This window comes from Rhipicephalus sanguineus, chromosome 2, assembly GCF_013339695.2.
Source record: "Rhipicephalus sanguineus isolate Rsan-2018 chromosome 2, BIME_Rsan_1.4, whole genome shotgun sequence".
In the NCBI taxonomy this organism is placed as follows: Eukaryota; Metazoa; Arthropoda; class Arachnida; order Ixodida; family Ixodidae; genus Rhipicephalus; species Rhipicephalus sanguineus.
In genome coordinates this window covers 2308719-2334871 of record NC_051177.1, presented here as the reverse complement: position 1 = coordinate 2334871, position 26153 = coordinate 2308719, and the positions used below count along the sequence as shown (strand labels likewise).

General features: G+C 46.3%; 2 protein-coding genes across 2 annotated transcripts in view; one reads left to right on the top strand and one right to left on the bottom strand.

Moving 5' to 3' along the window:
• The window catches only part of LOC119381022 (palmitoyltransferase ZDHHC17-like), a gene marked incomplete in the record, with an annotated part of 471788 nt that overhangs the window by 179747 nt on the left and 265888 nt on the right, over positions 1-26153 (bottom strand). The window contains 1 exon segment of the mRNA XM_049412183.1: positions 14942-15061. Within this exon segment, the coding sequence (XP_049268140.1) occupies positions 14942-15061 (120 nt within the window).
• Positions 4512-5415, top strand: LOC119382342 (eukaryotic peptide chain release factor GTP-binding subunit ERF3A). Its single transcript, XM_037650037.2, has one exon. The coding sequence runs from the start codon at positions 4534-4536 to the stop codon at positions 5413-5415; it is 882 nt and encodes a 293-aa protein (XP_037505965.1). The 5' UTR covers positions 4512-4533.

Genomic DNA, 26153 nt, shown 5'->3' with positions numbered 1-26153 from the left:
CAATCCCGTGTTGGGGCTGACAGACATATGGCCGAGTTAGCGTAGGTAAGTCCAGGCACATGCACGGCTTTCCACAGGTCGCGCACCATGTGGTATCGGCTGCAGCCCCACAGGCATTGTCGACGCAGTATGCGGTTGGCTCGCTGTGCCACTTGTCTCAAGTGGTTTTCATGCCCCGCTATGAGCTTGTCTGAGGTGGACAGTATCACGCCTAGATAGCGGTATTCCTCCAGTCTGGGAAGCTCCTCGCCATTTGGTAGTGCCAGAGCAGCCTCGCCACAATCACCAGAGAACCGGAGCACCGCTGACTTCTTCGGATTGAAGGCCAGGCCTAGAGTGTCCAGGTGGTTGGCTGATGTCTCGACCAGATGCTGCAGTTGCACCTTATTTTCAACCAGTAGCACGAGGTCATCCGCGAAAACGAGGCCGGGGAGTGTCGTGCGACCCCTGGTGACATGCTGAGACACCAGTGCTGTTGTGCTCTCTATTCCATAGAGTTTCCTAAAATTAACTAGAGGGGACTCTGGCGCTGCGATAGTTCAGCTACCATGGGAATGATGGGTAGTACACAAATTTGCCTAGTCTTCGTGCTTACGGCTTCAAACGTACTTGTGGCTTTGTTTATTGCTATGTTTTGGTTTTCTTTTGGATAAAAGAATGGATCGTTGTGAACTTCGTGACCAGATTTGAATCGCTGAGCCTAAAGAAGATAAAGTGGCGAAGTGAAACTGCTGACTTTTACTGAAATTCGTTTTGCTACAAAGCGGCTGCAGCCGACGCAGAGCCAAACGGAGCCGAAAGTACGAAGTTCAGACAAATTTGTGTACTACCCATCATTCCCATGCTGGCTGAAGCGTCATGCGTTGCAGCTCCCATAGACACTAGCGCCAGAGTTCCCTCTAGTAAGTATTGTAGGAAACTCTATGCTCTATTCATGCTACTGGGGGGAGCTAAGTCTCTGCCATGCCTCTTTGCTACCACCAATCCGGCGTGGCCATGCCGGTCATGTGACCCGTGCCTCGCGGACCAATAACCTTTCTTCTCCCTCCTTAAAACCGCCTGCAATAAACGCGGGAGAGCAGTCTCCCGTCAGTCTCGCCGAAGCTTGGTCTCTGCGTCGTCACTGCGCGCGCCCTCCCGTCGTTCGGCCTCTCCGTCGGCCCGCCGCGGGTTACGCCGTGCTCCTGTCCTACACAACACAGAACTTCCGTGCTCCGGACATCTGTGGTCGAGCTATACGTAGTAGGTACTGTCGTTGCATATAAATACTTATGCACGAATGTTATTGGTATACCTGCTAAAACACTACTCACGTGCCCCTCATTTTATGCAAACATTGATGTAAATGCAATGAAGTGGTTTGTTGCAGCTGGTTTGTGTGGTCAGCATTGTCATTTCGCTCGGCCTGTATGAGCCAGCATTAACTATACTAAGGTAAGTATGCAAGATACGTATGACTTTCTAATGCGTAATTGAATACAAAATATATTATGCAAATGAGAGAAATTTGGGGGAGGGCGTACCTGGCCGAAGCAAGCGGGGCAGCAGCCGTAACACAGAAGCACACGACGATGGGACGATCTGTTACACGGAATGCCGGCACTTCTGAAACACATTTCCCTTTAACACAGCTACAGATTATAGATGTGCTAATAGTTATTAAATTTGAACTGCATGTGAAAGATAATAAAACCTTTTTCTGTTGAGAGCAAGATAACATTTCTGTGTTTTTTTTAATTACTACTGTTAATATCTAAAAGGCGCAACCATAGCATCCAAATTTCGTCCCCATTGGTTTTATGGAAATGTCACTCCCTTGACTACATTGCTAGTAGCATCATTTTCCGATTTGGCACAAGCACAAACTTCAAACCTCAATTAAAATACGTTTTAGGATGCATTATAATTACTGGGGTTTTACATGCCAAAACCACGATAAGATAGTGAGGTACACAGTAGTGAAGGGTTCGAGAAATTTTGATCTTCTGGTGCTCTTTAAAGGGGCCCTACAATACCATTCAACCCCCCATTTTTTACTAGCGGGTTGCGTAGATTAATGGCTGGAAATAATTTTAGCATAGGTCTAAGCACCGATATCAAACGATTTAGTAATTTAATCATGCAATAAAGGCGCTACCTCACTGCTGACCGCATCAGCGCGTAGTGGCGCTCACCAGAACTATTGCGGGCGGAAATGACGACGATATGCACCAACCTATGATTGGATAGATGTAACGTTAGAAGCGATCGTGGTGTGGCATCAAAGTTGATATTACTATTGGGTTTCGTTTTTCTTTTCTGTGCTTTTTCAATGAACTCCAAATAGACGCCATCGCAACAAAAAAGATAAACAACAAAGCACGACAGAGGCCCTGGCTGCCATTTCACCTCTGGTTTTTTTTTTTGCCTGCGCCGGTTGGATGTCCATACAAAACGTTTCTCCCTCTTCCCTCTTTTTGCATCTGTATGTTTGTGAGCTGCCTCTTTGCGCACGTGCAGCAGGCTCTTGATTGTTGTTGAAGTGGTGCAAGTAATCCTCTTCGTGGAATGACCTTGTAATTCGTGGGCTGCTCACTGAACAATCTGTGTAGGGGCGACCGTGTTTCACCGCCCTTGCCGCTCCACAAATTTCCTTTTCAGAATGAGAGGAGGGAATGGCATGGAATGTCGTTGTAAGGAACAGCAGACACAGCCTCGCCAGCGTTGCTTCGAGCATCTGCTCAAGTTTTGACAAATCAGGCGTCAGGCACCACATTTGTTTCTATGGCAACGACGTCAACAATACGTTGGAAAGGACAAGCAACAATGGTGTGCAAGCTTTCCCTACGTAAGAGCTTTCAGCTCATTTCACTGGGGCTCTCTGAAATGTCACAGGGCAAGTGAAATGCGGTCATGTGACCCAGCGAAACTCGAGTTGAGGGCAGGCATTTTTTTTCTTGTATTATGAATTTTCCAGATCAAATACCTTCAGACTGCGTGCCATTATCGCTGCTGTTCTTGATGCACTACCCTGTCCGTGCTTCAGTCTACGCAACCCATGAGTAAATAATGGGGCGTTGAAGAGGGTTGGAGTGCCCCTTTAATGTGCACCGACGTTGCACAGTACACAGGCCTCCAACATTTTTCCTCCATCGAAATACAACCACTACAGCAGGAATCAAACCCGCAACTTTTGGGCCAGCAGCTGAGCATTTTAGGCCGCATTTGTGCCTGATATTGCACAGATGAGACTTATGTGCTCCCAGCAGTGCGATATAACAGCCAAATTGTGTTTTAATTTTTCTGTCAGGACTCATTTAATAAAAGAACCAAATACATTCGACTACATAACAGGTATAGGTGATTCAACTTCTAGGATGCATCACTGCTTCTGGTGAAGCAAGTCTGAGTTCCGGTGCCAAAGGAGGCTGGAGTTTCTATGGATGTTGCCCCATTGTTGAACACAGAGGACTCTTTGTGATAATTTCAGCTGAGATGCATGAGCTTCCATGTGTTGCTTGCAACGAATCTGGCACCGAACAAGGAGGAACCCGCCCCTGTGACCATGGACACCGAGGCGACCTGGCAGTGTGCGACCTAGCGGATACCGGTGGTGAGCGACTGCAACTTTTCGAGATGGCCTCGAAAAGCAGGTCCTGGAGAATGTGAGTGGCGAGCCATATGCTGGCATGGCCGTAGCAATCGTCAGGGAGGCTGCCGAGGAGTTCCAGGGCGGTGAAGAAGAGGCCAGTAGGTGTTGGCAGGGCACATGGGATGTCGCCGAGGTCAGAGCGGAGGCGAACTCCATGTGGGAGGATGACACGAGGCAAGAGGGTGTTGTGGACCGGGAGGGGGCTGCCAATGGCATGGACGGAGATGATGAGGACGAACAGAAGACGATTCTCAAAAAGAAAGAGAAGAAAAAGATGATGAGGAAAAAGAAAAACAAGGATGACGGCAAGCTTGAGAAACTGCGGAATGAGATCGTATTGAAAATTGAGGTGATGCATGTGGGGCAACGAAAGAGCGCCGTGGATGCCGTGGCAGACAATCGTGAAAACATGTTGGCAAACAACCCAAGATGGAGCATCACACTGAGCAAGAGACCAAGAAGGTCAAGGCTGAATCAGCCAGGACACATCCCCAGCGCAGGAACAAGGCAGGTGCATGACGTGTGAGCAGCTTGGAGGCGGTGCATGGCGGCGCCACCCATGGTGGATGAACTGTGCCAGCACAGAGTCGCATATGCCACGTGCGCTCCGCCGTGGCCAAGGGTGATGGCTACCGCGTCCTCCTCCCTAATTTCATCAGACGGGAGGGGGCAGCAGTAGGGGAGCGGCGGCTGCGAGTGTGCCGATAGTAGATGAAGAGAACAACGGCCATGGGCCCCACATTGAGTGCCGCGGTGAATTGGAGGAGTTGGGGTGCTTGCTGCGCCGCAAGACCACAGCGTGGAGATCTACAATGCCGATGAAGACAACGACATGGCTAAGTCGTTCGCCAAGCTGTAAGCATGGACACACCGTGTTCGTGCCTTAATTCGCCACGTTGCAGATGGCACAGCTAGACCCACCGGAGAAAGGCAACAAAGATTCTCCATCACACAAGAAAGACAGCAACGAGGAGGATTCTGTAAGTATGAATGACTCCCCAACAGACTGGGAATGTGTGACGCTGGAGGACAGTCTTCAGGACGCAGGCGAGAGCGACCAGACACCCTCTACAGGGTACGAGGACCAGCACATGGACGTCACCACCAAACCATGCAAGAAACTGCCCAAGGACGAGGACCAGGGGCCCAAAAAAGAGCACGTAAGTATAGTCTTCATTGGCCACGTTGATGCCGGCAAGTCAAACATAGGAGGCCAGCTTCTATATTTGACAGGAATGATAGACAAGCGAACATTGGAGAAGTGCGAGCGGGAAGTGAAAGAAAAAAACAGGGAATCTTGGTACCTCTCCTGGGCACTAGACACAAACCAGGAAGGACGGGACAAGGGCAAGACGATGGAAGTGGGCTGTGCCTACTTCAAGACTGAGAACGAGCACTTCACAATGCTGGACGCGCCGGGTCACAGGTCTTTCGTGCCCAACATGATTGCAGATGCCTGCCAGGCCGACATGGCAGTGCTGGTGATCTCGGCGCGCAAGGGCGAGTTTGAGACGGGCTTTGAGCGAGAGGGCCAGACGCGAGAGCATGCCATGCTAGCCAAGACGGCTGGGGTTCAACACTTGGTCATCTTGGTCAACAAGATGGACGACCCCAGGGTGGAATGGAGCAAGGAGAGGTACAATGAGTGCAAGGACACACTGGTGCCGTACCTGCGCAAGTGCGGCTTCAACCCCAAGACAGAGCTGACGTTCATGCCCTGCTCAGGGCTGACGGGTGCCTACCTGAGGGGGTGCCACCTGCCTGAGGGAGGTGGCACCCCCTGACGTGTGCCCCTGGTATCGGGGTCCCCTGTTCCTTGAGCCCATCGACAGCCTAGCACCGCTTAGCCGGTCACAGTTCTGGCAGTAAGGCCTATGATAAGTTATGTCAGACCGCTACAAGGCCTACCATGTGCAAGGACGTTATGCGTTACACACAAAGTTGCTTGGTCTGCCAAGAAGTAAAACCACGCAGCGGTCTCCCACCTGGCCTGATGCAGCCAGTCCTTAGCCAAAGCCCCTGGCAAATCGTTGCGTGTGACATCATGGGTCTTTTTCCCTGTATACCACGGGGAAACCGTTACTTATTAGTGGTTACTGACTACTTGTACCTTGTGCCGTTAATGCGGAGGCAATCACCGAGCAAATTCCAAGGGCTGATGTATCGGCCCCCCGAAACGCACCCCGAAAGCACGGACACTTTAGACTAGGTCCTTTTGGTGCGCCAGCGAACGCCGGTTGTGGTCCAAAGACCGAGTCAGAGCCAAGAGTTGACAACACAAACGAAATATATTCTCAGTTAAGGCAGTACAAGTATCACACAAACACGTACACTCAACTGGTATCAATTACAACTCACAACATAACTTTGATGTTGTCTAACACATCGGGAACAAAACAAACAGATCGCGCGCTACAAATGCAATCTCATGCATTAAACTATTCAAGAACACTTAAAATCTTGAATATTAACCAAACACATCCAGTCCACAATTCCTGGAACGTAACTGGAATGCTTCTCTTCCAGGAAACACTCACGCAAACTCCAGCACTTATCGTCATTGTTTCCTTCCGTCATCGGCCCCAAATGTTTCTCTTCCAGGAAACACTCATGTACCTTTTCAGTGCTCGCCCGGCATCATCCCTCGATTCTTCCAGATCGAAGACTGACTACATAACAATCACGTAACATCATAAAACACGTCTTCTTTGTCTGACGGAACCACAGTCAACATAACTTCTTCACCATCTCTGGACCGACTGCTACTACCCGTCGCTGCGCGTTTATATCTCCTCGCTCCTGGGTTCCAGAGGCTTCGGATGTCTTCTTCGTCGTGCAGCGCAGCCAAAGCTAGGGAAAGGGCTAGACTCTTCTCACCGGTTCAACTAGCTGTGGTGTCACTCGGCGACGCATTATGTTTTCTTTCCTGATGTTTCCAGACTTTGCCGGGCGTTTGATCCGAGACTCCTGTTCGACGGTGGCCGTTTAGAGGGGAGGAGGAGGTGGCACGGTGGCGCGCACAGCGTCTTTTGATACTTGTTTTTTTCGTTGCGCATGCCTGTTGAGTGAACGGCTGGTGCCGTGAATTCCCGCTGTTGTCCTTATTAATGCACTTGCTTGTGACACCACTTCACAAAATGGGTTGAGTTATTCCCCGTAACTGTACTAACTTCGCGCAGAAGTTCGAATTGTCTTCTCGACGTGTTCTCACGGTTCTGTTTTCCACCTCAGTTAAACGCCAGGTACTTCACGAGTCGCACATTAACGAAGAAATGTGCAGGTTTGAGCATTAAACACAAAAGGACATCACCGTACCACCCACAGGCTAATATCACTGAGTGCGTGGATCGAAACCTGAAGGCGATGCTCAGGGCAAACACCACGGACCATATGCAATGGGACGTTAACCTCTCAGAGATGGCATTTTCGACGCGTACCACGGTAAATGGATGTACGGGTTATACACCTTATGGGAGCGGCGGATGCGAGCATTCCAATAGTAGACAAAGAGAACGACAGACACGGGGGCGATCGCGGCTCGCACTCAGCGGCCGCTGATGGGCAGTCGTGGCTGAGGCGTGGACGAGTGATGACGTGTTCCATGGTGTCTCGGCTTCGTCTCTGAGGGGTTCTGGGCCAGCTGCTGCCGAGAACCCCACGAGGGATAGCAGTTGAAATTGAATCCCCCTTTTCTCATTCCTCTCCAGCACCTACGTGCACAGCAATGGAGCTGTCAATCACTCACAGCAACATCAGCAGCATCATAGCAGCTATTTTCATCTGCTGATTGTGTAGCCACTTAAGCTCCCTGTTGATTAAATAGCGTGCTTATTTTTCTTTGGGCACAATCATCCCTTGGTATGGACACTATCTCAGCCAAAAGAACAAGGGCTGTAACAGCGGTGGTCGTGCAAGTTGAGAATCTTTTGTTTCTCCTGTTTTATTGCATAGATTCACGGTTGTCCTATGAGCCGCACCTTAATATGCTTGACAATACCTCAATGAAAACAAAGAGGTAGTGACAAACAAAAAGAAACAAGCCCTCGAAATTCCCTTCCTTCATACTTTAATATTCTGTCATTTAGTATGACTCCCCATGTTACTCATAGGCAGCATAGTTGACGAATAGTGTGGCCCACAAACAGGCAGGATGACAGAGGACAACTGACTGGTTAGGTAAAAGGAGTGTCGCCGTTTCCTTTTTTTTTCTAAACAGGGGGTACCGGCCCAACACCCACCTCCACTGCATCACATTATATTGGTTTAGCAATCAAGACGTGCAATGAGCTCTTCGATGCGCATGAGCAGCAGCTGCAGGACTTTGTGCCAAAAGAAGCACTCTACGTGGGGAAGCTATCGCCGCATGACAGTGTGGCAAAACCACAATATCCAGAGTGACTCAAGCAACAAATCGCTTGTTTACGTGTTATCACCACCAGTACACCATTAAAAGAGACTAGCTTCCAGACTATCGACAGCTTGCCACACTTTCAACGATGGAGGCACATGCAGCGCCACAGGAACTGATTAGGCTGAATGTAATAACAAAAATCGCATTGCTGGAATAGAGCGAAGGGAGGGCAGCAATACAGAAAGCCTATTGGTGTGCTTGGTGCCAGACCAAGAACATTTTTGGCAAGAAATGCTCCACAGCCATGTAAGCAGGTGGAACATTGAACTTTGGCGCACTTGGGCTAGCTGCACTTGAACAAGCACAGCAAAGCACAGGGAAATGGGATTGTAGCAAAATGGTGCAGTTGGACCATTACTGCTGTAAACGTTGGGTGCACGAGGAGGGTACCCAAAAGTAACCACACTGGCACTGCGTTGAGCAGAGCTACGTAGTATGCAATTCTCTCGCTAAAGAAAGCATCGTGTCACACCATTCAAGTTCATTGCATCCGGTGGATTCTCCCAGGAAGCTTTTCTCTAGGTGCAGTGACATTTTTCGTGAAATCAGTTTCGCGCGCACAACGTTCTCTTGTATTGGCAGCTCGAAATGAACTGTGTACAGACGTGCAGTTTTGTTTCGGGGTGGTAAGAATAGCACTATGACTGGTCACCAGTAACAAGCTTGGAGCGAAGGTCTGGGTCACTTCGGAGCAGTTCTTTCGAAGCACAGCCAGTTTTCACTCAACCATGTCTGTGCGCATTTGTCGAAAGTGGAGGCAAAGGTTTCTCAACAATGCTTCTCAGCTAGTTAGTACTGGTTCACAGTGACGCTAACGAAGACTTCAGATTTGGAGCAATTTTTGGAGCAGCAAAAGTTTCATTTTGGAGCACTTTAGAGCAGAGAAAATTTCCATCTTAGAGCACTCTGGAGCAGGCAATTTTGCATCTGGAAGCACTCTAGAGCAGCTAATTTCACATCCTAAAGCACACTGAAGAATCAAGTTGTATTCACATTCAAGCACCTGAATAATTATTATGGGGCTCTTATGAAGAGCTAGAAATATTTCGATTCACTGCAAATCTCATGGAGAAAATCATCTCAGGAGCACTCCATGTTTCACTCGATGATGCAAAAATAAGGGCGTAATGCGGTTAAATGTTCTGGAATAACCACGTCAGTGATTATTTTCAACACTAGCAAATAAACATAATACTGCATCAAAGAAACTGTACTTCATGAAATAACATTCTAAATACATCTATGTGATTATCAGCAAACGTGGTAGACAAACGCCATAATGTACAACAGTGCCTCAGTGCTAAAGAGTCACACTGTCCCTAATTCATGGAACTAAGACAACTCCAAGGCGAAAGCCAAATTTATTTTCTTCTCGATCGAGTGTATTGCTGGGCGCAATATGATGTCACTTAGCTAGCCTCAAAAACCGACCTCCTCCGACACTTCCTTCCCTCTTTCTGAAGCCTCTCTGTGCTGTAGCAAGAGCATTCTCGCAGTGCTTCCAGACTATCATTCTGCGCATGCACCGGCTTGCCTGGAAGGTGGACATCCGCTTCACGTCGAGCTTCTACGAAAGTGTCTGAAAGTGCGTTCAACGGGGGACTACATGATATTAAAAACATCGTTTTCCTTTTACAGCGAAGCTGTATATGGCTAGGGCATTCTATTTGTACGCCAATAACCCCCTAGTGCCTTCTAGGAAGCTATGCAAAAAAAAAGTAACCTCACAGGGTCCCATATGGATTCGCCTAAGACGATTGGAAGGCGAAAGCCATCTCCCTCTTTTTGTATTGATCCTCTCCCCTCTGCAAGGTTTCTGCACCTAACGTGGTTTTGCATCGCCTCCAGAATCGGAGGCATTGCAAGCTTTCTGCACCTCGCCTGGTTTTAAACTGCCTCCACGATCGGTGCACCGATCGCGGAAGCAGTGTCATGTGATGACATCATCACGTGACGTCACAATGTTTGATGACGTCATCACACGATTATTTTTTGCATCCATCATGTTGACACCACCGATGGTCAATTTTAGTGTTACGAGGCATCTAAGGCTTTCGCACTAATATTGCGTATTGAACGTTAACAGCCTGGCCGTTAACAACCTAGCCTCACATCTTAAACTGGCCTCCACCATGTCACCTCTATGCCGTGTGTGAAACAGCTTCGCTGATTATCAACCTCACAGAGTGGAATGCCTCCTCAATTTTTCCTTTTTTATTGCGACAGTGATTATATGGACACGCTCGACGGGTTGATAATTTGATAACATCACCCCGCGCATTCTACCCGCGGGTAAAAGCTCGCGAGCACTGGCGATGAACACCGCAGAAGCGGAGATGAAACGAGCCGGCCATCTCTGTTGCACAGAGGGCGCATGCGATAACGTCACCCCACGTACGAGGCCTGCCGTCGACTGCCCATCAAAGAGAGAGCGGACACACCCCACCCGTCTTTCGTAAGGAGCATGAAGGGACGTCAAAGGAGGAGCGGGGCTGCATTGCTCGAAGGGCGCAGTCGCTGGCGCATACTATCTCGAGGCATCAGTAGACGGTTCGTAAACTTGCTGTGCTCTCAACGCTTACTTCGCGTTTAGAGAACTGACAGCACGAAAACCGCTTTGGTTCCTGGAGGGGCCATATTCCCTTAAACCAGCGTTTTGTTGAGTTACACTAGATCAGATCCAAAAAACTTAGCTGCTAGCCTTACTTCGCATAACAATACAATTTGCTGGTATCGCATTCATTCCTTCGCCCTTAGGTGAAACTGTGATGTTTTTTAACCGTCAGCTATTAACCCTCGAAAGTGAGGAAAGTGTTACGTGGCGTAGCCGCTTCCCAATGGGGCGTCAGCGACGGGCCCGCCACTGACAGTTGCACATGTTAAAACCGAAATGTGGCTGCTCCGACAAACAGGCATGCTTTCATTAATGAGACACTTAAAAAAAGAAGCAAGCAAAAAATTCGCATTGGGAACTTAGTACTCACGAGCTCAAAAGGGCGGGGCCTTTTATGGGGTATTTACCGCAAGAGCTGTTACAAACCCAGATCTGCTGGTGGAAGTAATTACGAAAGAGCTCTTCTCGATAAAGATCCAAGGATAAAGCATATCTGAAGAAAAGTGTCGGTGCATTCCCACCGTTCAAACCATAGGCGTATCAACCGGGGGGCCAAGGGGGCTCTAGCCCCCCCGCCTCCCACTTTCAACAGTGGTTATTCTGGAGGGAAGACTGGGAAACTAAAGTCAGGCAAAGTTTTACTTGAACGCAGAAATAACGTAATTATGTAATAAATTTGTCCTATGATTCTGTTGTGACGACTGTCTTCCGTGTGTCATGACCACGCACTGTGCGCTCTCTGCGGTGCGGGCTGCCATTCCATGCTTGCGCGCCTTGCGCATTGCAGAGGAGGCTGTCGCTTAGCAGCAACATTACAGCAGTCTGTCATAATATTGTTTTGTTCTGCCTGGCCTGAAATTTAGGTAATCAGCGACGCAAATATGGGCGGGAACCAGTAAATGTTTTATAGTCCGATCAAACGCTCTCCTTTTTCAGAAAATTCAGTTTCCTTCTTTGAAAATGAATAGCATCGCCACTGCTCCATTCCAAGCTGCTGTGAGTTGAGTGCGCAGAAGTGTCCAGTATTTTAGTTGTGCCTAGCCAGGACAGCTAAAATAGATTCCCACTTTAGTCTCCAATTAGCCTGCTTCACTTGGCTTATCATGTGGTAGCCTGCAGCGATCGTGGCGGCTTGCAACAAGGCAGTGGACTCGAGCACATTGAGAAGCCCAGCTTTCAATTTTGCCCCATTACTCGATCTACCACACCCGGGAGATGATCAGCATCCACGGTTTTCTGGACTAAGAAAGCTGCCCACCTGCAAAGGATTGCGTCTGTTCCTAATATTGTTTATTTTTCTCTCTACCTCTTTGTCAGCAACGATGAGTTCACAGAGAATCGTACACGCGCAAAAGCAGCTCAACATCATTATACTACAACTGAAAGCATCTATTATACACATATGAATCCATCTCGCCCGCTGCTATAAGCAGCCGCTGCCAATGTGATTGGCGGGCAGCCTTCTTAAAAAGACAGGCGAAAGGAAAGAACATGATTCGACGTGTGTTCATCAGTCAGCATGTCGGAGAACCGTTGTGAGCTGCAGTTAAAATTTCGTTCTTGGAAGCACAGAAAAAGCAGAATAAGTGTGTCATTTCATTACACGTATGGTACACGTCCACGACCACAAGCTATCAAAGTGGAGTAGCGTATAGGTAAATATCATCACTAACAAGTAACACGCATGTAGCGTTAATAGTGAATTTTAGTTCGTCCGTGGACTTCCTTGCGCTAGCATAATACCGGGTTGCTGCAGCCGTAACCGTGAGATGCTGGATAGGTGGGGCCATCTGGCGGCACAAAGAAGAACCTCGCAAGCACAGAATTGTTATTGTAGAAACCTATCGTATTCTATTTCTCCGCTGGTGTGCATTCGCTATATCGATATTCCATAGACCCCTTTGCGTATACCGGAATGCCGTGCACGCTTAAATGCTCTAATAGAGCTAACTGAGACACACCAGCGAGTATGGCCCAAGCGTGCGTCCCCGGGCACCACCTCGTTGTTGCTTGGAACGGCGCCCATTTTTGAATCAGTTTTGCAAAGGGTCGAAGCGAAAATGATTCGCGACGTCACGTATCACGGTGATTCCAAGTTCCAGAATGTCGTCTTCAACACTAGTCGATACTTTTGACGGCGACGACAGCGATGCTAGTGACAAGGCATGACTGAAAGTGCACGCCTAGCAGGCGAAATGTTAGCTGAGCAGCTGATCCTCACGTCACTCCTTTCTGTGGACAAGTGGTCAACCGGGACATGGCCTGGAGTTGACCGCGAGGAACTGCTGAAAGCACTGAAAAATGGCGGGCATGCTGGCCGTTTTGCAATTGAGCTAGATACCGGTGATATAAATCAATAAAACAGGTAGTTATTCGTCCCTCAGTGGCATTTTCGGTCGCGAATCGCTACTAGGGGGTAGATATCTACTCGTGGATGCAAAAATCTCAACAGGCGTAAATTTGATGTCAGTGCTCCTTTAAGCTTTTCCGATCACAGCGTCCTTGAAAGGAGTTTTTAATATCCTAAAATTGCTGAGTCATAATGTCGCAGCACGAAACAAAATTTCACAGCCACTTGCTGTTCACTTCAATCGGCCATCACGAAAAAAACTCCGAGCGCGCGAAAGTGATTTCACGAAAAAAATCACTGTAACCAGAGAAAACCTTCCTGAGAGAAGCCACCGGATGAAATTTACTCGAAAGTTTCGTGATGCTGTCCTAGCGGGAGAATTACATACTATGCTCGCACCGGCCAGTGCAGAGCTATTCCAGTTCCTTTTGAGTACCCCCTCGTATCTGGCTATCAGGCAAATAACAGTGCTAGCGTTCCAGCTCAGCCAACTGATATTTCTTCCCTCTGTAGAAAAAAGCATATGCTTCAAAAAACCAAAAGCCTTCTTTTCTTGCTTGACCTACATGAATATTTTTGCACATTTGTGTTGGACCTCACCTTTTGATAGCCTCACTTTGTTCTTGTTTACCGTAAAATCCTGAGCAAACGCTGCCTTTGCCTTTTCAGAAGATTTGAAATATGCGCTAATGACCGAGCAAGACCACCCCCACAAATCCCCTCCCATCGCTTTTTTTCAACTTGTTCTTTGCTACAAAATTCTGCAGCACCCAAGTTCTGAGAGTCTTTAGATGTGTGCATGATTTTTTAGTACTTTGACAGTGTGGTGCCTCGGGGTTGCTTTCTGAGTTGTCTCAATTGATGTAACATTTGAAGAACATATTTCCCCCCTTGTCACAACACATGAAATTTACACGAGGATTCCCTCCGGTTCAGTAAAAACAGTACATGCATGCAAATTCAATAAAGCATTTCATTAAAAGCACATCCGCCACCATCTACAAAAGATGGTGGATCTACAAAAGACCCCCCCTACAAATCTTGTCCGATTATCTTTCACCGTAGGGGGGGCCGCTTGCTCGGGATGTTGCAGTAGTTCTGCAGTGTTTTACTCCCCAAGTTCAACAAAACAATCAACCGGTTGGCTAACTAGTATCGCATATCTTGCGGTTTGCCACAAAGGATCAACACAGTATGGTGCTTTTGTGTTTCTTGTTGCCCAGCATTGTTTCTTTGTGCTAAATCTCAACATATGCATCCAAAAAGTAAGTGCCGTTTCATAGTGGTGTGCCATGTTCCACATCTACTTGAATAACGTCGTGGAAGGTTACGAACGAGAAGAAAGAAGGGACAGACAGGAGGTAAAAAGGGCTCACTGGAGAAGAAATGAAAGTTAACAACACGCTCTGTAGGGCTAGTTGGTGCACAGCTACTCAAAATGTGGCCTTGTGCCACGACTTTCAAGTAGCCATGCACCAACTAGCCCAACACAGCATCATGTTCAACATTCTAGCAACACTCCTCGTTTGACAATATTCCATCACCACCATCACCTGAATTTCCATCTTGTTTGGATGCATGTCACAGGATGTTTATCCATTCAATGTAGTCATTAGCACCAGTTATATTTAGTATTCCACAATCTAAGTAACATCAATTCTGTTTTTCTTCGTAATTCCAGCTTCCAAATAGAATCCTAATTGAGCGTAAATTGTGCTTCTGACTTTTTCAATGTACCTGCCAGAAATGTCGATTACTCGATTAATGGCTAGCTGGTTGAGTGTTAAATGATTTTAAAAATTAATTGACCATCCCTATCAGGCCCAAATGCAAAGTCGCCAGAAATGGCTGTAGCAAAATTAGTATTCACAAAAAGGTGGCAGGAAACAAGCACTTGCAAACAACGGTAGACGGGAAATCCAATGTAGGACACACCTTGTCTCGAACAATGCGTACCAGGAAATGTCCTTGTGCTTGAGCGGCTTCTGCCTCCAAGAGGCGCTCTTCTATCCAAATGGACTTGAGCTTTTCGGCCATCATGCGTGGAGTGTCCCCCTGCACCACAAGGAGAACATCAAGGAGAACTTCTACTTCCCAATGGCTCCTCACAAGTGTTTGCCATTTGCAATGCTGGACAACAGGCCTTTCCGACCCCAACTTGTCGAAAGCACTGACTGTTGGCACAAACACTTTTTAAGCTTACGTATTTACATTCCTTAGAGGCCTCAAGTTGCTAGTGCTCTATGCCTCACCAATATAGTGATGCTGAACACAGCCGAAAGGCTACATAATTCGTCATAGCAGCCTGGTTGTGTGTGAGTAACACGTGTGCATGTCATATCAAATGAAATGCCCCATTGTATAGGCAGCCTGCATCAGGGCAGGCTCTAAGAAGTGCAGCATGGTGCAAGTTGCTCTGTTCGTCAGTTCACAACACAATGATGCATGCCAAGAGACCCATTCAGGCATGAAGTCCAAGCGCCAGGCCGGCTTGTGTTACATGAGAGCGAGAGATCTACATCAATTCTTGAGCAGAGACCAATTACGGCACTGCCCTAGAAAGCATTCATCAGCCCTGGCACAGGCATGGTTTGTGAGTGACTAACAAAGACGGCTGAGACTGCTCGAGAGATAGCACGTAGATCAACATGCTGCACCAAAGCCTGCCTCATGGCCCAAACACCGAGGAAATGAACCCCTTGTGCTCAACTACCAGTTCCCTACACGACCCTATCAGAGAAAGGGCTCCACGAGGGAACATACTTGTGAAGCAGCCCTCCCAAAAAGTTCTGTTCCAAAACTTGCCAGCTTATGTATGGTACACACCAGCACAAGCTCCAAGTAGAAAGGGCCAGTTAGCTGTTGATCCTGTAAAGTGGTTAACCACTGAGACATGCACACACCCAACAAATTAGAAATATTGGAACAATGCATACAACAATGCAAATAAAATTCCCCTTTATACACCCAAACGAAGTCAAACTGACCTGTCAATGCACATAAAGAACTATAGTCAGATACAACTTTAGAATTCCATGGCATTTTGCACATCAAAGACGGAAGAACACGAGCCAGTGGGCGCGCGTTCTAGACTGACGTAATGTGCCGGACAGTCAGTTGACTATGCCCAAAAGGAAGACGGCCGCCCGCGCATAGAACTAGTACGACGTTTTGCGTCAGCTGTGGACACTTGGCCTTCGTCAGAGTGAATTACAAAACTCATTATGGTGTTCTAGCATGCACAAAAACTATTGCGAGCTTATTATACACCACGCGTGCCGCATGCGTTTGGAGCAGTGACGAGCGGTTGCAGCGAGCATCAGTGGTGTTGTGCTGAAAACAGAATTCTGCTGTGAGAGGCCGTGGCAAACAAACGTCCTGGGTGTTTGCTACGTGGTGCATTGTTTCGCTCCACAGTAACGTTACGACGATGAAACTTTGTCAAAGAACGGTACGTACGCCAGCGGCGGGTGCGTTCATGTACTGCGTCAGTGTGGTTTTCATCGTTATTAGACAAAAAGGCCTTGCAGCGAGCATCGATGGCACAACACTGCACGCGAAAACAGGATCTCGTTGCGAGGCAATGCTCCAAAGCAAGATGTCCAGCGTGCTTCTTCCTTGGTGTTTTGTTTGCACCAAAAGTGAAATTATGATGAGGATGCTTGACAAAGTACGATAACTATGCGAGCAGCGAGTGTGTTCATGTGCTGCTTCTAGTGATGCAGAACTATCAGTAAATTGACTATCGATAGTATCGATAGTTTTTTTAAAACTATCGATAGTGTAAACAAACTATCGATAGTGCAATCGGTAGTAACATCGTTAATATTACTATAGCGATATTACTGCCACGCGTGTTTATTGCTTTGTTTTGACGTATTTGGGTTTCACCCGCAAAGACTGTTAGCAACGTTTGACGCAGACCGCGCCGTAATGTTTCAGAAGCTTCACAATTGTTTGAGATCATTCTGTTAAGATTACGCACCGGACGCGAATAGTCAAGTTTATTCGAGAGTTTACGCGAGCGCCAGCAATAACGCTGGAAGGTTTGATGACTGATGCATAAAGGACGACGCGTTCCACCGATGATCAGAGAACTCAACGGCTGACGACTGCTCCAGCCGCTATCAGTGCGCAGCATGTATCGCTTGTATTTGGAGTTATGATTTTCTGGGCACAAGTTCGCCCAAATAAAGAGTTCCGTATTTCCAGGTCTTGCTTGTGGGAGAGCACGCGTGCCCATTTCCTTTCCTTAAGGCAGGCGCGATCATGAACTGACGGCGGGAGCCAAGGGACCACTAGGAGAGGAGCACCGTCGCCCTTTCCGGACAACCCCTTCTTTCCCGCCACTTCTCGCGCCAATCCTCGCATCCCGGCTCACGGGAAAGGGAACTCGCCCTGCGAGGGAAACAATTCTCGCGGTGGGGAGGGACACGGGAGGTGAATAAAACAACCGACCAGACTGGCAGACGGGCTCTCGTGCCCTGCTGACCAGCGAGGTAACACCTCACCGCCCCGAGACCCGCCAGCCGATCATCAACCGAAGGTGTAAGCGTTACCCTTTGTTTTCTACGAGAGCGGACTATCCCTCTACGCGACATTTACGCGTTATTGCTAGCGTAGCAATAAAGTGTTGTTTGTTGTTCTAGCCTGTTGCCTTATTCGCCCGAACCCGTCGCAGCTGCGATGACGCGCGCTACGGGAAGGGGACGTTGACACGGTACGACTATTTGCGGCTGGGACCGGAGCTAGGCTTCTGCACCAGCCGTGCATAGAGCGGACTCCCCTCATGCTGCAGCATTCTTCACCATCACAACCACGTGACAATACTATCGATAGTGGTGTGAATAATGATGCGGTTGCTGGCCGGCCATATTGCCAGAATATTTCTGATAGCCTATTACCAGCTTCGCTTAATATATGAGCAATTTTCGGCAGAGAAATTACCTATTTCCGCAGTGTAAATGGCGGAATATATAAATCAATAAATATGTATACAAAAGCAACCAGTTGCACATTACAATTAACTTCATGATATTTTTTTTATTTTGAAATAATAAAATGCAATATCGATTTGAAGCCGCGCAATTTTGCCACATGTAAAGGCTTCCTTTCCGCTAGAGCTGAACAGTTTGACTTTATGATCATGTGTCAGCAAAGCACTCATGGTGAAGAACACAAGCATGTCAACTTTCTTGTCCTTCAGCCTGCTCCTCCGGCTCCACTACGTACACGCGCGAGGAACTAAGTTTATTCTGCAGTGAGTCGGCGCTGTTGATTTTATACTATTGATAGTACCATCGAATTTTTTACTATCGATAGCGCTATCGATAGTATTTTTCACCATCGATAGTTCAATAGTGACTCAGCTATCGATAGTATCGACAGTACCATCGATAGTTCTGCATCACTAGCTGCTTCGTGTTTTTTGTCGTACGTAGTGAAGTGGAAGAAAACCACTCCCAGGTGAAATGAGCAATGCCTACGTGGATGAAACAATGTGTCTCAACAGAAAATATTTGCGAAAGTGACCTCGAATGCAAAAACTCGCAGGGTCCCTTATGGTATTACCGAAAACAACCCAAAGGCGAAAGCCATCTTCTTTTTCTTCAGTCGATGTACTGATCCTCCCCTGTCCCCCTTCGAAAGCAATCTGCACCTAACGTCGCTTTGCGCTGTCTCGATGATCGGAGGCAATGCAAGCTTTCTGCTCCTCATCTGGTTTTGCACTGCAGTGCAAAACCAAGTAGGGTGCAGAAAGCTTGTGCCAAGCGATCGCGGAGGCAGTACAAAGCAATGATGTCATGTGATGACGTCACAAATTTTGGCGATCTGTGACATCAATGACATCATATGATGTCGTTATGATGATTTTTTGCACCCCTCACGTTGATGCCACTGACGGTCAATTTTCATGTTTGATGAAGCATCTAAAGCTCTCACCTTAGAATCTGTAGCGACCCGTACAGCACGTGTACAAACATTCCCTGCAGTGGTTAAGATAGCACAGCATCTAGCAGTGACGTCCAAACATTGTGTCCTTATGCTGTACACTAAAGCTGAAAATCAGTAAACGATTCTCATTGAATTACTAACAGTTAGATGTTAGTCACAATGCTTTTTCCTCAATCTCGGCCCCTATGTCAAATAGTATTAAATTATGACCATTAAAATAATCCATTTATGCGGCAGCGTGGCATATTTGTGTTCGTATTTTTTATACTTCAGATTTCTTTAGTTTTTCCCCCTCGCATTTGTGTGTATGTGTGGGAATATGTGTGTGCATTCTGTGCATATTCTCATTTCTGTCCCTTTGCTTTATATGTGTATTTATTTTTGTAAGTTTTGTCAACTACATTTTTTTAATCACATTTTCATTAACCCGTCTCCTTCAAAGCAGCAAGTCCTGGGAGTGGCACAGCTGACCTTTTCAATCGCATTATAGCCTTTTTCTCTCGTCTACCTTGTGTTTGCAGTATAACTGTTCGCTGTGTTTTCTTCTGCTGTTCTGTCCATGCTTGTTTTGTTGTTGTTACAAAGTGACTAACAAATTGCGAAAAAGAAAGCTTTATCAGCTCCGACAGAAAAGTTCAAAGGTACATTATGTTAAAAGCATCACAAGGGTTGCATCTAACTTGGATTCTTACAGCTGTTCATGTGCTTATGAATCAATGCATGCCACAGCTCGCCATAAACGCACATGTAAGTGCATTACGTTGTGAAGCATGCTGCGTCTTTCATGCATCCAATCTTAATAAACAGACCGTAAGGCTGCACAGCCCATATGTGAATTACATATCTTTAACAGGGACACAGATGCTTTCATCACTAATTCTTTCACTGAGTAGAGCCCGGCAATGCAGTGCACGTAGGGCTTTGGCAACTTCGGCCATTATTACTTTGTCATTTTCATTGTCTACTTATATCCCCAGCTTTGACTTTGGCTTGCCATTGTTTGTTTCAAGTCGCGTCATGATATTAGCCGTGTGTGTGCTGCGGAATAAACTTGGCTGAGGGTGGGTCATCGTTACTGCTTGGCTGAACTTATTGGGCTTTTGGGGCATGCAATGCTTCGCAATCACTCGTTCATGCCTTTAGCATCCCTGAAGCTTATGATTGCTTCTTGTAGAGCTTGCATTGATGTCATTCATGTCGGCAGGTTGTAAAGAATGATAAAGGCATCACAACTACTCGAAATGGTCTACATTTGCATGTCAGCATGCTGAGTTTCTCATTGTTTGTTTCAAGTCGCATAATGATATAAGCAGTGTGTGTGTTGCGGAATAAACTCGACTGAGGGTAGGTCATCGTTACAGCTTGGCTAAACTTCTTGGCTTTTGGATCACAACTATTTGAAACGGGCTACATTTGCCCCTTCCCCCAGTGTAGGATGGCAAACCATACACGTCTGGTTAACCTTCCTGCCTTTCCTCCCTCTTTCTCCTCTTGGCTTTCGGGGTGGGTGACGGTTTGAGATAGCTCGAACCTAGCTGCTTTCATTTTTATTGTGACATTCAGGCTACGAACACTGGTAATCAATGTTGCGTCAGCTGTTGCTACTTCAACATAGTGCCCGTCAAGCTGGACTATGGCTGCTGAATGAGAGTTTTGGGCTTTACTAAGCTAACGATTGTTTTCTTTTTCAGAAAACTAACCTAAAGTGGATAACCGAAATGAGAAATGCAACCACGTGAATGGCTTTGGCATGCGGGCTACTAACACTGGTTGTGAATAACGCGTTTACTGCGGCTATTTCACCACAGGGCCTGTCAAGCTTGACGCTTGCTCTCCAAGGGAGCATTTCAGGTCCAACAATATTCAGGGTTAAAAATCGCGTTTTAAGGTTTGCCATAATTACGCATGTTTTCATGCCCGCCTCTTAAGTGAGCATTATTTGTACAGAGCATTAAAACATATGCCATTATAAATGAGAGGCCTACTTATTTTAGAGGTCACGGAATGGATGCGCTCCACGTGTCCCAACCAGCAAAATTTTGTTAGCCTGATAAGGGCTTTTCTCATTCACGAAAAGCCGTTAGTCTTCTTGGAGTGGCTCAATGACGGATAGCTCAGAGTTGGAGTCGCTCTCTCCAGTTTCATCATCACCCAGTTGGATAATGATGGGCTGGACGTGGTCACTATCAGATGTCTCAAGCCTGAACTTTGCTTCAAGGTCCATGAGATGCCTAATGTTGTTCCTCCAGTCCTTCACGGTAACGTTTATAAAGAAGAGAGACCAACGGCATGGCTGCCTTCTTCTTCCCCCTTTAATGCCACACTCAATCTTAATGATAGTAGGCGCACGGTGCGTGACCGTCATCATCTTCTGTTTTAAACAACATTGTTAATCTTGTCTCTTACTATTTTTTCGACCATGGACAGCTTGAAGTCTCTGTTGTCGGCTGCAACTAAATTTTTCCCCCTCGCCCACACGAGCTCAATGGGATTGAACTCACAGTGGTATGACGGGAGCCTCAGTAATGCAACCGGCCCTCTGAGCTGCACTTTCAACAACATAGCTCAGAAGGCTCAATTTCACGGAAGACACCAAGTCAAGTAGCTGCTTCTTCAGCATCATGTCAGTGTAGGCGGTGTTTTTGCTCTTAAGCCACTCTTGTATGCTGTCCTTCTTCCAGGCCGTCGTCAGCAATTTCTCTTCTCACCGGGAATGGTGCGGCAAGTTATTCATAACAATGACGCTGCCAGCTGGCAACTTTTGCGAAACGTTATTGAACCAGCCCTCGAAGCGATTGCCATCCCTTTTCTCGTGGTAGTCGCCTGTTTTCTGCTCTCGGAACACATCTAAGCAGCCATCGACGAAGCCATCCTCACTGCCGATGCACGTCACGATAAGGCCTTTCCCAGATGGTTGTTTGAGGCCAGTTGACAGGCTATTTGCTTTTGCATACTGGCGTCCACGCTTCTCTACCACAGTGCCCGTCCACACGGTCGACCGAGTGTGTCCCGCCATCCCCCATATCTCATCGAGGAAGAATATCTGTTGGCCTTCCGCCCTGTAGCGTTGCACATCACGGAGGTCCCGGTCGATGAGCAACGAGTTGCGACTTCTCTTCTCGTGCTTGAAGCCGATCTCGGCAAGCAGGCAATGCACGGTGTGCCACTTCAGCGAAGAGAGATCCATACGCTTCGAGAACTCGTTAGTTATCGTCTCGACCGTTGGACTGTGGCGAAAGAAGTCGTGCACACATGACCTCAGTGTGCACAACGCGAAGCTGTCAAACTACGCACTGCGTCTTCTCCGCATTTCGTGAGCTTCTTCTTCTCTTTTATTTATTTATTTATTTACAAATACTGCCATCTTGCACAGCAAGATATTGCAGGAGTGAGTACAAACACAAGACAAAATACAACACATTAAGTCACACTAAATCACATTAAGTCACATTAAATACAACACAGATAAAGTAAACACATTGAGTATACTGTATACGGATGTATACAGTATACTCAATGGATGTATACTCATATATGGATGTATACTCATATATGGATGTAGCAGCTTTCACGAAATGTAGCAGGTTGGAGAAATGGTGCTCATTTGTAGCATAGATGTAGCAGCTTTAATGAAATGTAGCAGCTTGGAGCAATTGTAGCAGCTTTCCCATCACTGTATACACACTGAAGTATACACATTGAATGGGCAGAACATCAGGAAAGTATACACAGCTGATCAGTGAAAAAAGTTTGGCAATTGCTCAACGAATTCATCATTTGACAGCTCGCACAGGGAGCCCGGAAGACCATTCCAAGTATCAATAGTGTGAGGAAAAAAGGAAAACTTGAAGCAATCAATGGATGACTTCAAAGGAGCTATGTTAAGGTGGTGACTTCTCCTTGTGATTCGAAAAGAAGGGTTAGTAAAGGCAATGGGTGCATCGATAAATGTTTCCCCATGAGCGATCTTATGCAACAGGGCAAGACGGTCACAAGTGCGTCGGAGAGCCAAACTTTTTAGCTGTAATTCATTAGCATATAATGTAGGTGAAAAATGGCGATCATAACGCTTACATATAAATCTTATGGCTTTTTTCTGAATAGAATCAAGCATATTTATGTCATTGGCATGATGCGGTGTCCATACGATAGACGCATACTCTAGGAGAGGCCTTATTAGAGATCTGTATGCTACTAGTTTACATTCCCTAGTTGCATCTCGAAGGTTTCTCTTTAGGTAACCCAGCTTTCTTAACACCTTATTATATATTCAGAATGTGAGCATGCCTATTTCAAGTCAGGCGTGAAAGTAACACCGAGGTATTTGAAAGTGTCTACACTTTCGAGCTTGTGGTTACAACTAAAATATGAAAACTTTAACGGATGCTTTTTATTTGAGAAAGTCATTGAGACTGTTTTATTGAAGTTCAGTGACATCTGCCATGTCTTACTCCACTCGCAAAAACGGTCGAAAACATTATTTAACTGCAACTGATCTTGAGTGCCAGCCACATCAGAATATATGACAGTCATCGGCATAAGGTCTCAATTTCACAGAAGTCCCAGCAGTTACTTTAACGACGTCGTTTATATAGATGATGAAGAGTAATGGACCCAGTACCGATCCTTGTGGTACACCGGATGTAACACTGACCTGAGATGAGTGAGCACGATTAAATGCAACAAATTGTGTTCTTGAGCTCAGATAGTCCTGTATCCAGTCTGTAAGTTTAGTGTCGTGAATTAGTTCCTTGATTTTAATTAGAAGCTTATTATGACATACTGTATCAAAGGCTATAGTCAATGATGATGGCATCAAGCTGTCCTCTGGCATTAAGTGTGGATGCAATATCGTGGGAGAATTCTAGTAATTGTGTCACCGTCGAAAAACCAGAACGAAAGCCATGTTGAGCATGTGAGAGAATATTCTGTTCAGACAAGTACTCGATGATATATTTATAGATGATGTGTTCCAGTAGTTTACAGGACGTTGATATTAATAAAATTGGCCTATAGTTGCACACCACCTGTTTATTGCCATCCTTATGTATGGGAACGACCTTGGCGCACTTCCAGAGTAATGAGACAGTAGATGACTGAACAGACTTTGAAAAAATGACTGATAAATACCGAGAGGTCCATTCAGAATAAAGTTTCAAAAACATATTAGGTATACCATCTGGCCCGGCGCTTTTCGTTGTATCAATTTTGAGTACAAGGTTACGAACGCCCGCAGTAATAATTAGCATGCTTGGGAAAGGTGGTCGAGATGAGTTAGTAAAAAATGTGGGACTACGCCCATCATCACGTGTCAACACTGATTTAAAATAGTCATTAAATGCTTCAGAAATGCTAAGATTATCACAGCATGGTTTATCGGAAATAATAAATGAGGAAGGACAGTTCTGACTTGGGGGATTGATGGCTTTCCAAAACTTTGACGGCCTGTCTTTCATGAACGACGACAAAGTATTATTAAAATAGAAGCTTTTCGCACTTGACATAGCAGATTTTAAACTACTTTTCAGTTTAGGTAACACAGAGGATTTTATTGGATTGCCAGGTTTGGAATGTTTGCGAAGACGCCTGATATGGCGAATCAGATGTATAATGTCGCGAGTGTACCAAGGATGCTTGGGATTGCGTTTTATACACTTTGGTGGAATGTAATTAGCAATACAACGGCCAACAATTCCATTAAAGCTGGTTCACTAGTACATCGACATGGTAATGGCTGGCGCTGTTTAAAAACTCATCAAAAGAGGCATGCAAGTATCTCGATTATGGAGTTATCATCAGCATGCTCGTAGTTCACAACAGTCTGGTGTAAAGGAAGGTTAGGTACAGTCGTTAAGTTAAAATCAACTACGACACCCTTGTGATCCGACAGGCCTTCGACAATCTCACAATGATAGCCATATTCTTTGACATGCTCATTAATGAAAACAAGATCAAGAATTGCATTTTCGCGGGTTGCAGAAGAAACAATTTGCGTCAGGTCAAAAGAAATAGTTAAGTCAATCAAATAGTCACAGGTGACCTTGTGTTGGCCATGTGCTGATAGAGTCTTCCAGTCTATGGCGGGGGTATTGAAGTCCCCAGTGATTAACATTTTGCTACCATTTAACTTTTGTTTGGCTACATAATCCATGAGATCAGAAAAGATACCAAAACCCGCATCAGGTGGACGATGGACAGCTCCAATAGCCAGCGTGAGACCACAAATCCTAATTTTACACCAAATAGATTCAAAGTTGGTTACATCCGAAGTACAGTAAATTCAATGTCTTTTTTCACAAAGAGCGCAACTCCACCACCACGACGGCCACATATATCTTTTCTCAGAACATTGTAACCTGGTGGTAAAATTTCTGAGTCCATGATATGTTCATTAAGCCAAGTTTCTGTTACGCATATTACAGAAGGATGATAGCATGCAACGAAGTGATGAAAGTCTTGAATCTTGTTAAGAATGCTACGGGCATTAATATTTGCTAAAGAAAAGTTATCAGAGCGGAGTCAAGTTCCAGGAGGCTGAGAAGATTGCTTCTTGGCTTGAATGATAGAGTCGCCCGCTTCGCTTAACACATACGTGTGTTATCTATCAGCAAGAAATCATACTGCAGACGAGAGGTGGTGGCATTTTTTCTTTGGTTAGCTGAAAGTTTCCAAAGGGCGCTGCGTACCTTTCCTAACGCGCTCTGAGAAGTCCTCGTTTACATATATTTGTGTTCCTTTCAGCTTTCTGGCATTCTTTAAAACGGCAAGTTTAGATCTGTAGTCCAAAAATTTAAATATAGCAGGGTGGGGCTTTCCCCTCTGCGCGCTCCAAGTCTGTGCCATCGTTCGATGTCGGTACATTCAAGACCAAGTTTATCAGACATTAGGCTCGTGAACAAATCAAGCAGCTGCCCGGGAGACTCAGAATGGTGTTCAGGCAGTCCATAGACAATAATATTATTTCTACGGGACCTGTTTTCAAGTTCGGCAGAACGGTTGTCTAACTTCGACACCAAGTTAGCAAGATGAGTTACCGTTTTGATGAGTTACCGCATTCCGTCGAAAGTTCGCCACCCAAAAGAGAAGCAGCTTTAACTTCCTTCCTCAACCTGAACACAGTTTTATCGCACACACTGAGCATCTCAGCGACAAACTTGCACGTGTCCTCCACGCCGATTCCAGGCTCCCTGTT

Coding starts and splice junctions, on each gene's coding strand:
- LOC119382342 (XM_037650037.2), top strand. CDS start 4,534: ATGGCACAGCTAGACCCACCGGAGAAAGGCAACAAAGATTCTCCATCA.